Genomic DNA, 16,994 nt, shown 5'->3' on the forward strand with positions numbered 1-16,994 from the left:
AACCCCCTTTCCCCCCTTGCTTAATCATACATCACTCAATGAAGTGCTGCTGTGGGACGCCCTAGTCCCCTGTCTTGGTCAAGAATGCTGTCCAGCCTGGGTCAGGTGTCTGCCATAGGCGACGTGTTCAACTTCCTGTATTTCCTGGATCCCAGCATCTGTCCCCTCCTCGGACCCTTAATCAGCACCGCCTGTCACCTGCCACCATTTCCCCCTGATTCTCTGAGGTGCCGGCTTCATCAAGTAATTCCCCAGTGATTTTTCTGAATGTTCTACTTTGTCATCAACCTGTATTTTCAGCCGTCCACTTCAAAGGAGATGGAGACCGGGAACCCCCACCTATATCTTACTCCTTTTTCATTTAGCCATTTGGTCGGGGGAGGGTGTATATTCTCTGCTTAATTAAGATCAGTGAGGACAGGTACTGGAAAATCGTCACTCTAGATGAGCCATATTTGACCGGGCCTTTCAATCTTACTTTTTCCAGAATTTTCACTTGGTTGGCGTAGTTATGAAACTTAGCGAGGACCGACATCGAGCCCACGGCAGCCCCTCCCACACAGTGAATTCCTCTGATCTTTGCTTCATCAATGGTGTCGTCCTCAAAACCAGTTTTGTCACCTCATGTAATACTCTCCTCAGATCGAATTCTGTCTCCCCCTCACGATCCGGAATGCCAGAGTCTAAGGTTGTTATGCCTCTCCCGGTTTTCCAAGTCATCCATCTTCATTCTAACCTCTTCCTCGCGTCTCTACGTTTCAGTAATCTGCAGTCCATTTGCGTCTATAGGGTGTCTAGAGAGGATTGAGTGTGCTCTACTTCCTCAAGCCTTTCCTCCATCTTGTCTATCCGTTGAGTGATCCTATCCACTCTGCTTCCAATGTCTGCTCTCATATTTTGTATTTCCTCCATTAGAGCGGTGACATCCTTCTGGGTTTGTGCAGATTCCTCTGGTGCTGTGGCCATGCTGGATTGTGCTGTGTTTCGGTCTCCTGGGCCGCTCGATGTGTACTTGTAGGCAGCCAACTTCTGCCTAGCTGCCATGCACCTCTTCCTACTGTCCCCTATTGGTCTTCGGTGGGGTGTACTCCTCCGTAGACCGCAAGTGATGGCCATTGGCGCCCTCTTCTAGGCTCCCACTACAGAGTGCCTTTTAGGTTGGGAGATGTTGCTGCTAGCTGTGGTCCGGGAGGCAGTCACACGCCCCGAAATCGGGGGCCCACACCTCTCAAACGGCCTGGGATTTCCTCCCTCCTCACCAGAGGGGAGGGGAGATCCTCGCCACTATAGGGTAGCTCCTGACCCCCACCGGGTAGTCTCTTCATCCAAAGTCTTCCTCCTGGAGTACTGAGAGTCCTCTACATAAGAAACAGTGAAAAAGCAGCGTTGCCTTGCTGCCAGCCCAAAATCCTCATTAAAAAGGAAACTTTTTCACCTTTAAAATAATGTTGCTGACGCTATTTCCATCTGCTCTTCCTTAACCCACTGTGATTAATAAGGCCCCGACCATGCCCATTTATATCCCCATTGTGCTTCAGCAAAACAAAGCATGACCCCTGAATGACAGGCTCTGTTAAGCCAAATCTGAAAAGAAAAAGGCCCAAGAAACTTCACTTTCTGCCGTGCACGGGAAACACATCATTTTGTGCTACAAAGTATCAAAGGAATGAACCCTGCCAAAGAAATCCTAGTTGTGTGCACATGTCAATTCCAGGAGACCTTTGCCTGGTATTGACTGTTGTGTACAAGGAAATAACAATGGCTGCAGAACAGTGTGGGGATCTGATGGAGATGAAAAACCGAATTTAAAAAGAAATGCCAGCTTTTCACCATACATGTAAAAATGGGCTTTGCAGACAGAGGCGAAAAATGCCTGTTTTTAAAAGTACAACTGTTGAATGAAAGCCTGCCCTTATCCAGCAATGTGAAGGGGATTGTGATGGGAAAATGCAATGAAGGAAATTGTACTATTTAGCAGATTTTCTTATAATTCAGAGCCAAAATAAATACAATTAATTTAAAATTCAGTGGCTGCTGGGGGGAAGTCAGCTAAAAAAAATAGGTTTCTGCTGAAAGGATGACCGAAACAAAAAGGCCTCTCATTAGATACTAACACCTCTGTGATAATTACTAGGTTGGACAGAATCTAGTCTAGGCTGAACCCACTGACAATGGAATTTCCAGGACAGGATATGTGAAAAGAAAGTCACACGTCTTTGTGATTTCTACAGGAGTCTTCAGAGGAGATCTCCATGACAGCCCTGCCCTTCAGAGGGGTAACTTGGAAGCTATTCCCAAATATGGGGGACAAAGGACTGCCATTTGTTTCCAAAGACTAGTAATAAAAATGTAAAGACTTTTATCGCTGCAGCTGGACTTTGTAAAAATGTAAACATTTTGCATTTTAAAAGTTATTTTGTGGTTTATAATTTGAGACATTGTAGAATTCACTGACCCCTTGGGAATAGAAATGGCAAAGAATCAGGGATTACAAGGAAAATATCCATGATGCCATTCCGAATTTTCATATTTACATCCCTTATGTTGATCCACACATATGTATAAAGTTATGGAATTTTAGGCCGAACATTTCTCACTGAAAAGCGTGAAAAACTGGTAGAAGGGTGAAACAATGTCTCACAAACTGGAGGATTGGACTGCTATGTGCTGCATAAAATATGAAACCTGTTTATGTAATTTGTTTACATGTTTCCACTGTATAAAGGTGCCATTTAGGGCAAAACTGGATTTTTGTTTAAGTAATTGTGGGAGGTTTTGGACATTGTAAAACTTACATCATAAATCGGACATCATTCCCTTGAAATCCAAACAGCTTAGAGCGAGGCGAGTACTAGCACCCCTGACCAATCCAGTAGTGTAGAGGCGTGCTTAGCTAAACCGGCCCAGCCATATACTTTGATGATGTCACTATGCATTATCAATAAGAGTCCCTGACGAGACTCCAGACAGACACTCTTCCTGAAGTTCCTGCGCTGCATTTCTGATCTGCTCCATCCAGATTCCAGACCCCACTACAAGGCCAAAGCATTGCTGACCCTACTCCAGACCCCACTGCAAAACCCAAGCATAGCTGATAACTACTCCAGCAAGATTATTGATCCAGAAATATCCACTAAAATCCCAAATAATCAAAGGGGAAAGCTGTGGTACGTTTTGCATCCTGAAATCAGACTGGCTTGCTGCCCATTAACTGCATTCCCACTGCAATCCTGCCATCCAGCTGACCTTTAGTATCCAGTGACCAGAATTGCCATTCCGCTGTCCTTGCCATCCGGTGACCAGAACGGCCCAGCTGTTTTCTTTTGCCAGGCGCGCAGCCGTGTGGTGACTAGAACATGTTGACGGTACAAAAATCCCAAAACTAAAAGTCGACTGTGAGTATAATCCCTACCCCATAGAAACCCATAACCTATCTTGTCTTGCCTTTGTCCTTATCTCACTCTCTAAGCCATCCTATCCTCATCCTGATAACTTGTTAAAACTGTTATAATTATCTGTGCACCCTGCTTATGACTTTCTAAAGTGCTAGCGCCGTTTCTTTTCAATTTTGTCTTGTGTAATCCTAAGCCATTAGTCCTATTTCGAGTGATCGGACTGGTTTCCGCCAGGGTTGGACGCTGGGGTGACCAGGTTGAATTTGCGAATCAACCTTGGATTTTACTGTGTCCATCTTTGGTGGTCTAGTCTGAATACTCTAGTTTAGAGAAACTGTTCTTGTGACAACTGATTTCCTTTCCTATTTCACGGCTTCATTTTACTCAAAGCGCACCTTTTTATATCTTGCATAACTCATCCAGTTTCATAGCTAGAGACCCATTTTTATTAAAAACAGTTTGGGTAATTTAAAGCGGAATTGAAAAGAAATGCAACTTTTACACGTATCATTTGGCTGCAATCTGTTTTAAAAATGTCCACTCATTTTTTAATTGTATGACTTTTTCTGATTCATTGCCTTGTGATTGCCAGTGATATACCCTACATGCTATTGTGATAAAACATATGTATATTATAATTTAACCACACATTAATTCATTATTTGCCATTTCCAAGTGCTATTTTAGGCCTTTAAGGGTTTAAAGTCACTCAGAATTTGATTATCTGTGAGTTGAGGGAACATTGCAGGGGGAAACCTTAACTTGGGTGCTATCTTTCCTAAATCAAAAAGTGCTCCTATTCAATTGACCGGTGTATATGTTCTAGGAGAAGAGTAACCAAGTGTCTTGATTCCATTTGTATTGTGATTATCACCCCATTGGTGGTTGCTGCCCCATATTTAAAATTGTATGAGTTCTTTGGAATTTTAAAATAAATATTGCATTTCACCAACCAGTTTGGTTCAGGGTCCGTTGTGACCCGGGGTATTTGAAAAAGGGGGTGTGATACGCGTTGTCTACCATCTCAAATTGAATTTGCATAAAATAAGGACAAAAGCATTTCATTTGTGCGCTACATACTAGGCCAAGACCAAAGTGTGTGTCGCCTGATTGAAATCCTTAACAGAGTCGATACCATAGATTTAACCGAATGCAATTTTTACCTCATGAGAAGGGACTGAATTTATTTGTCCAAAAAAGGTAGGTAAAGTGATAATGTGTAGTGCATAATAGGTGGGGTGTGGGTTAAGTGCAAAAGGATAGGAGGGGGAAACTAGTGGAGCGGGATTTTGTTTTTCGGTCAAATGGACTCGGTCACTTCTCCATTAGGTAAAATATTTTCAATCAACCCCATCCTTTACGAGCAACCACTATATCGTTCGCTAGGCTTGTAGCCTCTCTTGCTCTGTACTGCTAGATTCCTCTTTCTTGTCCCTGTTTTTTGGTCATTCTGGGAGATGAAGTCCACTTTTGAGAATTGATTTTGAAAAACTTAAATAACCATTTCCAATAGTCTTAAATGGTGAATGAGTTCTGGATGATTGATGTGTGATGTCCCTACTCTTCATAGCAGAAGGACTGGATGAATCCCAATAAGCCATTGAGGGTGTTGGATATGGGAGGGTTATTTTCAAAAGAAAATGGGGATACCATTTGTCATCCGATGAAGCCATGATATCTCCCTGGAGGTTGTCTACCCCATGTGATCCTCCCTTATATAGCCGCCCCAGGGTCAGGATCGGGTAGCGGCTGCCGTCCCCTGGCCACATGGCAGAGGAGGTCACCGCTGGGGAATCAGTGATGACTCCATCCGATTAATCACAAAGTCCTCCACTAGCCTAATAGAATCTGTAGCAATGTCCTAGTGAAGTAGTTCAAAGGTACCTGTCTAGGAGTAAGGCAGTCCAAAAAGCCCCCTATGAGAATAAATTGATAAAGCCAGCAGATGGGTGTTTAAAGAGTCAACTCTCTCTCCCTCGCTCTCTCCTCCTGTGGCCTCTCCCCCTCCTCCTCTCTTTTGCTTGCGCTATCTCTCCCTCTCCCCCTCTACCCCTCTCCCTATTCCTGGCCCTCTCCCTCCCCCTCATCATTCCCTCCCCTTGTCCCTCTGCCTCGCTCCCTCCCCATTTCCCTTTGCTCCCTGTGCCCACCTCCATCTCGCCTTTCCGCTCTCCACTGCTCTTTACCATCATCATAAACCTTTATTCAACATCATGCCATTGGGTACAAAAACACATTGCATAAAAAACAAAAATTTTAAAAGTGTATACAATACGCAACCCCATAAAATCACATGCATCTTTAAAGGTTTTACAAGTGCAAGAGTGATCCAATTCATAAAGTGAATATAAGAGAGATTTAGATAAAAAATTAGCAGACTAAAGTGCCAATGGAGAAGGAGTACAAGACAGGGCTTATGCCTTATTTTTCAGTCTTTCACTTCTTTTTAGCCATGATCGATAGATGTACTTCGAGACAAAGTAAACATTCAAATTCTCTGTCAACTTGCAGAAGTATAGGGCTTCGTTAATCTTGCGAATTCCATGTAAGTAAAACAATGGTTTCAAATACATTCTTCTATATTTGTCATACACCTCGCACACTATTAGAAAGTGAGCAACATTTTCTGTTGCAATACCACAGGGAGGGCAGATAACGCCCAGACAGTTAGCCCACTTACTACTGTATGATCTTACTGTTAGAGATCCTACCCTGAACCTAAATAATAAGGCTCAAGCGTACAGTGGGGAAACAATGTCAAGGTAACTTTCATGCAAGTGTGCTTTTGCCTACCAGATAGTCGGCATCACCAGAAAGCACACCACACAAAGCCAGCAATCTGTGTCTCCTATAAGCCAGAAGCAGCCCCTTGACTAATTCCTTTGCATTATTTGGAATTAGATCAGGATCATCCCAATACGACCTCAAGTCAAGTGTGGACAACCATTTTGTAAAATCCAGGGGATGGATAAACCACCTCCAACTGACATCACCGACTTGAGCGTTTCTCTTCACTGCTCTTTACAAGGCACCTGCTTTTGGCTGAATGGTCCAAATGCCGCTTTGCCCGCTCCCATGGAACATCCAGCACACTGTATGGGGAAAGTGGTGATTTCCAGTCTGAGCATGTACATGTCAGAGGTTGGCAATTGTACTTCAACACAGTAAGTCATATATTCATTTATCTGTGGTCTTTTGCGTGTTACATTACAATCATGGCCGCTTTAAAGCACAGGGGCCATGGGTTGTTTGCAACTAAGGTAGACCGCCTCATTCCTGACCCTGACAGAGAGGGGGACTGAAAAAGGACAGAGCGGACTAGTGGGGTGAGGGTCGGGGTTATTCACAGGAAAGACAGATTTCAACATGAATTTTACAAGGCAGCAGATTATGCTGTTAATCGAAAAATACTCATTTGATTAGGGAATACCAATTACAGGTTTGCTTCATCTTCCTTGGACGTTAATTTGCTATTGAAGCTAAATTGGTTGACATTTATATTTTTCTGTCACATTTGGGCAGATAACAATGATATGATCAATGTGCTTTTCTTTTTTGTGTACAGGATCATGACCGCCGAGTTCGTGAGGCAACACAACAAGCTTTTGAGCAGCTTATTCTCAAAGTGAAGAAAGAATTGGCTCCTCATTTGAAAAATCTGATGGGCTATTGGCTGATTGCTCAGTGTGATACTTACTCGCCTGCTGCATCTGCAGCAAAAGTAGCATTTGAAGCTGCTTTCCCACCCAACAAGCAACCTGAAGCACTTTCATTTTGCAAGGAGGAAATCATTGCTGTGAGTACGAGATGTGCTTTAGTATATGTTATTATATTGAGTATATTGCTTTATTGCGAAATTCCACTTAAGGAATTTTGTCAGGGTAATAGATGGCGTAATGTATTGGCATGCAAAGGTTGGATGCATTTAAGTTCAGTGCTAGATAGTAATGGCAATACCATATTGTTCTTTTGACTCTTCAGTGGTACCTGTGAACTACTTTTCTGTCCAGTCTAGTTCAAAAAGGACAGTTTGAGGCTTGATAATACGCTTTGCTACCTGTCACTAGCACAATTACCCCTGCACCAGTGCAGTGGGCCCCAAAAGGGGCTGAAAGCACACTTGGGCCATGTATAGGAGCAGGTCCTGTCTGTCCTCTTCTTTGTAACTTACAAAAAGGGAAGGTGAGTATGTAGCTCTCTGTTGACCTGTGCCATACATTTGTACTATTCTTAAGACATCCACCATTACTGCCGGTTACCTGGAATGAACTTGTGTTCTCGGAGTCTGAACAGTCCAACAACAGAGCTGAACCTGAAATTCAAAAGACAATCTTAAGCAAACTGGCATTTCTTCGCTGAATAGGATTCAGTGAGAAGTATGATTTTCCATACCTCTATAATTATCAGCTTCCTACATCAATAAGCATGACAACTCTCCTGAGTAACTGGAATTCATCGCTGCCAAGTAATTCCTCACAAGATCCAGGAACACAAATGGTATAATTAAGAAAGACTATCAGGAGGTTGGAATTTGCCTAACACCTCTGGTAGACTTAGAGAAAGACAAGTAGCACAGCCAAGAGATCCTCTATCAATGTGTGACACAAACAGAGCAGGAGGTCGCTTGTGTAGGCATTGTAAGTGGTACATGGCTCAGCAAACTCCAATGAACACTGAACCACTTTCGCAGCCAAACCGGGAATCTTCTGCAAAACCATGATGAGGAGGGGAACTGATAGGCGGGAAGGCCGCATGCCCACAGTTAAACTGTCACAGCTCACCTGGAAAGGGGAGAAGATCTGGTAGCCATCGGGCCTTCCTGACCACCCAGTTGCCCTCAGGGACTAAGACCAGGGTTTAAAATGGTTCCCCCGAAATGTTGATAGAGAGGGACCAAGAAGGAACCTCTCAACAGGAAGCTGCAAGAGAAGGCAAGGCAGTCAGAAAAAGGGTCCCAGACTTCTGCCCACCCACAATTCCCCTTAAGTACAGGCTTACCAGAACTAATCCAGGTAACTAACCCAACGAGAAATCCACAAGAGATCCTTAAATCAATTCAACGCCCTAAACCAGGTCTTTATTCAAGGGTGTTTATAGATTACTGTGCCTTACATTTCCTCGCCTGTGATTCGTCGCGTTTTTCGCAGTGCATTTTGCCTCATATATATGTGCGGGTGGGTTTAAGGGGATCATTAAGGTAGGGGATTTAAGGGGGGGATTGTGGGGGGATCTCCCCCTGCATATATATGTGGCAAAATGCACCTGACAAAAAACAAAATCGACACAATCTCCTAAGAGGAAATGTTTTCGACCAAATCAACCCAAACCTCATTCAAGTAGTCAAATCCAAAGGAGTATCCAAAGGAAAAATCCACACGGACCAGAGTCCAAAAAACCAAGTGTACTTCCAGATAGACAAATCCAAAGGAAAATCCAAAAGCGTAAACTGCAGTGGAGGTCCAGAAATGAGGAATCCAAAGAAAGCCGCATACAAGATCCAGAATTGCCACTCGCTGCACGTAGATCCGTTGAGGAGCAGGAGGCGGTAGTACCCAACAGCTTAAATGACATCCAAACAGGAAGCGTCGGGGAGCTGTAATATCTTGGAAGCTGATGAACACCTGAGCCAGCAGGTAAGTTATTAAGTAGGTTTATTGTAGTTCAATTGCCAGGAACAAAACATTGGCATGTCCTTTCCAAGTCAGCATACCTCCAACTGCCAAGCATAGAATCCCCCTTCAGATAACACACCGACACTCCACTCACACTGACATCACTACATTCCATTTAGCAGTGATGTCATCCACTCAGCTAGCAAGACACATTACAACACTTCTCCCTCCTTTACTTTGTTGGAAACGGAGAAAGATCACACCAAAACCACCACAAGACAAAAACCCCTACATGTACGTGTGGCCAGCACGTAATGCACCAACTAGTAACACCACTGGCGACAAGAAACTGCCCCCAGAGAACACCAAACCCCCGGACACTACAAGGAAGATCGAGGAAACAGGAAAGTGCTCCACCAAAGGAATAAGAACCCAATAAAACCTACATGGCACCCCCAGAATACTAACGACTGTGCCAACACGTTGGGCAACATGACACCCCGTGTCAACCAAACCCTTACACCAAGTCCTTCGCCCAACTCAAAGCCACTTCCACTCCTCCCTTTATAAACAAAACAGAGCGGAATCCCAACGCAGTCTACAAACGGCTCACTCTTTCCATGAACAGAACCGGACAACCTTTGAGAAACAAAAATAAAAAAAATTACGCACCTCCACCTGTTCCAAGCTGCCCCTTGGAACCTAGGTCCTGTCACGTCCCAGCGTCCTCCAGATAACTACCTAACACTCCTCAACCCTCAGTGCACAAACATCCTCCCGTCCTAGTCTGCCCCCTAGGACACCAGGGCTGCCACCCCTGGGCACGAACCACACAGCTCAACAGAGCAACAACAAGCACAACAACGAAACAGTTCACCACAGCACCCCTAAGGGTACCACAAAACCCTGAACCCTAGAGAACACAACCCGCAAGAATGCGGAACACAACCAGGACGAACCACCTAAATCAGACACAAATCAAACACCCAGATCAACCACCGCGGACACCTGGTCCAGCCTACTGCACAGCGCAGTATACCTACCACTCACTTTGGATCCAGGTACCTTCGCCACCGAAGCTGACAATGCTTCCATCCTTGAAGAGGGCGTTGTCTTCCCAGAACCTGCTCCCTGACAGAAACAAACCAGGGGGATGGGTGGTTTAAGCTTCAGATAAGGAGGGCAATGAGTTAGAATAGGCAGGGAGCATGAAAAGAGGATCCATTGGCAGTCCAAGAGAATGCAATGGCAATCCCATATTAAAAGCAGTGTAAACCTGACGAACCAGAACCCTCGGTGTAACTGAAATAGATGGAGCTCAGGGCAACAGAGAAGTCGGGCACATTAACCAAATCTGGAACACAGTTAGAAATGTGTTCTAAAGACACAATGATCGTTTCCTGCCCCCTTTAAATATGGTATATATATGACATTGTTTTGAAAGTACTCTTCAGTAGTCCAAGCCTCTCTTTTTTATTTGCAGCAGCGTTCTTGAATTGAGACTGTGACCTAAGTTTACAAAAACATACAAACGTCAGTTGTTTCTGGATCCTTTGTCATTAGCAATATTTTTACCTGCCCTTTTACTGACACTCACGTCTGAATCACTCGACCACCACAATTGACACTGAGGATAGTTATCAGTATAAGCAGCAATAAACCCACCTTCCATTCCTTTACAAGAGATGTGTAAAATTTGGACCGCAGTTTTTGAAATTGTGCGCTGTTCCAGATAATGTTGGCTCATATGCTTGCATTAGAAGACCATGTTTGTTTTTACTTCCCTCATTCTATAATGCAAAATACATTGTGGCTCAGTTCACAGGTTGGGGAGTAGCACAGCAAGAATTCAACACTTAGTTCCCCATGTCTGCAGTTAGTTGTAGTATAGGGTTTTCCATGTCGCAGAGACCAATAATCTTACTTTGCAAAACATCACAAAAGTAACCTGTTGTCTCCTCTTCTGTTTACACATGCAAGCTACATGAATGGCAACATGATGCAAACGAGTTGTTGTTTGAGAACAATGAATATTAAGAGACACCACTAAACGGAGGTTGCAGGGCGATGCCCTCAACCAAGGATAAACACGTTAATATAACGAGAGCAAAAGGTGCTACAGGACACCATACAGGCACCATATTTGACAACAGGGATCTGCGGCTCTCCAGTTGTTTTGCACTATGACTCCCATGATCACTCAGCATTGGCTATGCTGGCTATGACTTATGGAACTGTAGTCCAGTGGGAACAGAAAACCAGCTTTATGTATCCTTCTCCTGTTGTGCACAGCCAAGTTGCAATCTTTCAAAGATCCTCTGCTTGGAGACACTGCACATCAATAGAGTCTGAGCCCTTCAGTTGCTCCTTGAAGAACATAAGAAACAAACCCCCTAAAGAAACTGTAAAAGCAATATTGGGTTTCCGAGAAGTACATCTCCAGCCTACATTGCCTCAGCTGGACACAGTTTGCACCCCCTGGTACCTGAGCTGCACCTTCCACAAAACATTAGCTTATCTCAGCTCCAGCATTTCTTCTTCTGTTTGGCATAAAAGCATCACCATTGGTTCCAGAGCTGTCCTTGCTTGAAGATCCTCTTGAGCTGCAAATGACCCGCTTCTGGACTCTCCAGGAACACTCGAACTATCACCGTTGACATATCACACTTTCAGTTTGCGAACACTTTAATTGCCTTCTGAAAGACACTAGAGTGACCTCAAAGCAAAGTCCCATCTATTGCACTGGCACTATCTTTAATACTAGGTTTCATTCTTAACATTGGGGAGCACATCATAAGCTGGTCCAACTCTTCCACTATTTCATACAAGAGACTGAATCCCTTTTGAGCCAACACACATCCTAATTCCCAGGTTGAAACTGTGAAACCCTCTATCATAAAGTCCTGGTTGACCTTTGACTTTTTGTGGTTGACCTTAACAATAGAGTCAACTCTAAGAATGTTGCTGGAGTCTTTCAGAAGCTAAATTGCGTAACAGCATCATGCACATAAGGGATTTAATTCTACTTAATATACTTAACTCAGACAGGTGTGCAGAAGACTGTGTTCCAACCAGGGAACCATGTGTGTGGGAAATTTCAATTATGGTTGGAAATATTTAATGATTTTTCAAGGCTTGGATTACAAAGTCCCAAAGAGCACCTGCCTGGCATGATGAAAATCACACTTCGTAAGAATAAAATTGAATAAGTAGCAGAGTTGACACAGGTTTTAGTGATTGGCCTCACACGTAATCTGTAAGACAGACAGATGAGAAGGGAAGGTTGTTGGGGAGAATTCTCAGAAATGTGCTAATTCTCTTCACCTTAGAGACCCTCAACAACTTTGCTGGATTTTGAGGACTTGATTTTTTTCCTGGAAAGAGTTTGAGCCTTTTTTTCCCACTCTTTCATGTATTTTGATGTGTGTTTTACATTTGTGTTATCTGATTATGGAGTTTTAGCTAACTCAAAAGGCATAACACAGCACCCTCAGTGCAGTGACACAGGGATGTCTTTTAGACTTTCCAAAGGTTTAAATACCTTCTCTGGGATAAACTACTGTTTCCCAGAGAATGTAAAGTGAAATTGACTTTACTAGTCTTTTCCAAATTCATAGACCCAGCACACACCATTTTACAATGGACTGGTGTAGGGGTTACATAGTATCCCCTGTGTCTAAACACTCACGTAGCATCAAATGCTACCCTTTCCTATTGAAAAGGCTGGTGGCAGTGGTTTTACAACAAACTACCATGATTTTTCCCAACCGCGAACACCGGTAGCTAAAAATCACGGGAGCCATGTTTTTCAAGATGGCGCCTTAAGCCCCTTTTTTTTAAACGGATCCCGTAATTCTTTTTTCGCCATTTCATTTTGGAAAGGTCCTTCTAGTGTTTGTCTCTGCGCGCCAAACCAGGTTTGGTCCCTTTGTTTGTGTGCCTTTGGGGGGCTTCAGGACTGAAGTCTGTCCTTGGCGTCTGAGTGTCTGGGGTGGGCAGGAAGTGAGGGAGGTGCCCGAAACTCCCTGTGCTTAGTCTCCTAGGAGACCCAAATGCACTCTGGCGTGATTGGCTCACTGACTGTCCGGCAAGGACAGCCACCCTGCTGGGTGAGTGACAGCTAGGCTGGAATGAAAGGGAGAAAACTGTTTAAAAGGCGAGTCTTGTGGACTGGAAGGCAGAGTTGACCACTGGAACGAAAGAACCTAAGATGAGCTGGAAGAGGACGGCTGCTGCAACCACTGGACCGTTGGTTTGCCTGGTGAAGCCCTGCTGCAGGTCCGAATTGCCAAACTCCATCTGACAGAGGAGCTCCTTCAAGGTCGGCTTCTTCCTTTGAGTTGTTGGGACCAGACAGCTCATAAGACACCTGGATACCATTCTCAAGGATGGTTAGTTTTAACCAGGGAGAGGGACATCAGTTTGTGTTCTTGAATCTACAGCTACTGGAACTGAAGTGACTCCATTTTGTTTGCTTTCTTCAACGATTCCGTGCAGTGCAGGAGTCCCTCAACTTCCCCCCTCTTGTCCACACGACTGAGGCTCAGGAACAGCGAGATCTGCAGGAACTGCCAGGAACCACGACTTCAGCAACATTTGTTTTCTTCACAAAAAGGTACTGTGCCAACCCGATGGAGAGAACGCCACTCTTGCGGAGAAAGTTTGTGAAACTTTCCCAACTTGCAGGCCTAATCAGCTTGTGACCCCACAAATGATTCTTTTTTGCCTAAACTACTTCTGAGAAATTTTGCAAAGACTTTGGTGAACTGAAACTATTTGCACTGCCTATAAAGTATATGTAATCTATTCTACTTACTTTTGTCCTTTATGCTCACTGCTAAGTAACTGAACTGCCATTTGGCTCCTTTTTCAAGGGGAGCTCAAACTGTCTCAAAAACGTAGTTTTGTATTGAAGTGTATTGGTCTATAATATTAAGTTGTCTTCTGCTAGTGAAATGTTTTATAAATGATTGTGTAAATAAATTAATAAGTGTTTTACCAAGAAACCTTGAGTATAAGTGTCTACTTGAACCACTGTGATTGAAAATCCTCTGTGTAACTACATGTACTGCTCACATTCACTCTTGAGATAAGCCTGGCTGCCCAGCTCGCGACCAACAAACTGTATTACAGACTTCTACCAAAGGTTGGTCTTGCTTACACCTGTAGTCCTAATTGTGTGTGGTGTTCCCAGAGGGTACTGCATGCAATTCTGCCTAACAAAGGATTGCCTCTGACAAGTTTGACTCATATCAGCTAGTTTACAGGTGCCACTTAATGCAATCTGAGGACATGTGATTTTACATGGGAAAACAAAAACGTTTAGCAGATGAGCGAGCTGAACCACAGGAAGATAATGGGCCTCATTATGGGTCAGCCAGTCCGGAAAGAACGGTGGTGGTAAATCCGCCACCCCCGTTCTTTCCGGACTGGCTGATTAAGAGTCCTGCAGGCGGGAGGTGTCACTCCGGCCATGTCTGGCCTGGCGGGTTTAACACCACCCGCCTGCAGGCGGACATGGAAACACCGGCACCATTACAGCATGGTGCCGGTGTTTCCACTTCCCCATTCCCATGGAGTCCTATGGGACTCCATGGGGATTAACAGAATTCCGCCTCTGGAATTACCGGGTCACCGGGGTTTTAATGTCATTGCTTTTTGACTGACTGAGTTCTACCCAAAAGGGACGTTTTTGATAAAAAATATGTTGCAAACACTACATTTGGAAACCTATTTGGTTTGTAGCATTAGTAGAAAGTAGTGCCATGACTCAAACTGGCCCACTTTTGCCACAAATCTGTCCCACTTTGACCTAAAAACTGTCCCACACTGCAATGTTGTGCTGGCCCTCCAGGCATTACCTTATAGAGTGTTGGCACCTAGTAATTCATGCAAATTAAAAGATGCACTTTTAAGTCCCTCTTCAGAGCAGGTACTAGCAATAGTAAAGTTCTTTCCGATGGCATTGCTCTGCTGCTACCACCGATAAGAGTATATCTGTACAGCTTTGTGGGTGTAAAATGTTTGCTGTATTGTGCTGGGAGTTTTTTTACACCCTATTTTTTTGTTGGGGTTATTTATCTGCATAGCCCAGGGTACTTATCCTCTGGTCCCGCTGGCTGGCAGTGCCCTTACCACCAGGCTACATCGTGGAATACTCTTAGCCATCATCTCTCCTTTATTAGCTAGGGACGGACCAAGAGATGGCATGGTGTTGGTTATACACCTTTATTTTTTATATACCAGAAAGAAAAACCTGTCTATCCCTAACTCTTGGCGGGTTGCCTGCCTCAACCTAAAACTAAGGATGTGTCAGAATGTCTGTCAAATAATATTCAGTGTCCTTGTCCTGCCCAAACCCCTACTTTTATCCCTTACACTTAAACGTAATAATCCTAAATAAAGTGAAGAATTCTACCAGGAGAATACCTCCCTTCTCCTGGTATACTCAGAATAAGTTTTCTTTACAAAAATGGCACAAGCCATGGGGAATGACTGCCTTCCCCTGATGTTCTACTGACTTCTATCTTAGTTCAGCTTTCAGATTCTTTACCAGGAGAATGCCTTCTTTCTCCCTATTTATATGGATGTATCAGTGTCCACACACTTTGGTCCCTGGGGAATTACTCCCTTCCCCCGGTTCTCGGCACAAAACATGTAATCGTTTTAGTTCTTGCCAACTCCACACTTCACCTGGCCTCTTCTCCCAGGTTCTTACAGTGTCACAACTCTTTCTATGGATTTCAGTGACTTCCGTCTGGTAACTGAATTGGGAAAAGTTTTCCTTATGTTATATTGCACTTTGCTTTGGGTTCCCAACTCTTCTCTGGTGGTCAGTGGTTTTGCTGTCTCCAATGAGACGAGGAAGTACTCCTCGAATGCACTCTCTATTTGTTAGAGGGTCCCGACCCTTCTGTGATGGTCATTGGTTTCTCTGTCTCCACTGAGATGAGGAAGTGTTCGTTGGATGCACTCTCTGTTTGCTATAGGGGACCCGACCCTTCTTTGCCAACTTTCAGGATCTGCCAAGTTGAGGGCTGGAATCTGAGACCCCTCGACTCTTCCCGTGTCCCCATCGGTCCGCCCATGCCTCCCATTACCCGTTGAGAGCTGCTTGCATTGCGTCAGTTCTTCCAGGGACTGACGTCAGTATCTTCCCGCGGTTTTGATTTCGCAGCAATTCTGCAGTCTCTGCGCTGTTGTGGCACCACACGGTCCACCCTTAGCGGTAGGTCACAGCACTGCCTTGCCTTCTTCCACCGGTCCTTAGATCCCCTGCTCTCTAGCTCGGTGGAGACACTCTCTGCTTCCCCTTCGCGTCATCCAGTTTCTGGTCTTCCTCGCTTCTGGACTCCTACGTTTGGCAGCTTGCTCGCCTTTTTGCTATTCCGGGGCTGGCATGACCCAACTGGGCTTGACAGTTAGCATAGTCCTTTGTCTCTTCTTATACTTTGTTGCCAGCTCCGTCCTGATGGAAATGTATTTGTTCCTTTTGACATTTGAATCTTTATGCTTCCTCTGGGCCACCTTGTACCAGTACTTGCCTGGCCGGTACTTTTCCCCTCTTCTGTGTTCTTCCTCGTCCTAGTCTTTTCTACCTGGGCTGTACTGAAGGTATTACAATAGTACATATGTTTATTCTCTAGACAGGGGCTTGTGATGGAAAGGGGAGGGCAGAGAATGTTGGGGTGTGACATCAACTGAGGGCCTATACCTTAGGTGGACGTGCTTCTCCCAATGTGGGGAGTTCCTCCCCATGATGTCCCTCCCACATTAAACCATCCCTAGGGGGAATATTGGGTAGCAGCCTCACCTCCCTAGCCTCATGGGAAGTGGCTCCCCCCTGGTGAGAAGTGATGACACCCAGTGAATCGTCACAGTACCCTTTGCTCAGTAATTATTTAATGCCGTAAATGCTCTGTCAATAGTTCATAAAGAATGGATGCAGGCAGAAATATCCCGATTTATAAAAAGGGGGAGTAGAGAG

The 16,994-nt window shown here is 44.5% G+C and overlaps 1 protein-coding gene across 1 annotated transcript in view; it reads left to right on the top strand.

The window, feature by feature from the left end:
- The window catches only part of LTN1 (listerin E3 ubiquitin protein ligase 1), a 1,629,727-nt gene that overhangs the window by 152,628 nt on the left and 1,460,105 nt on the right, over positions 1-16,994 (top strand). The window contains exon 4 of the mRNA XM_069636371.1: positions 6,961-7,191. Within this exon, the coding sequence (XP_069492472.1) occupies positions 6,961-7,191 (231 nt within the window). The remainder of the gene's footprint in view (positions 1-6,960; positions 7,192-16,994) is intronic.

The sequence above is a fragment of the Ambystoma mexicanum genome, chromosome 7p (assembly GCF_040938575.1).
Source record: "Ambystoma mexicanum isolate Mex_15411 chromosome 7p, UKY_AmexF1_1, whole genome shotgun sequence".
Classification (NCBI taxonomy): domain Eukaryota; kingdom Metazoa; phylum Chordata; class Amphibia; order Caudata; family Ambystomatidae; genus Ambystoma; species Ambystoma mexicanum.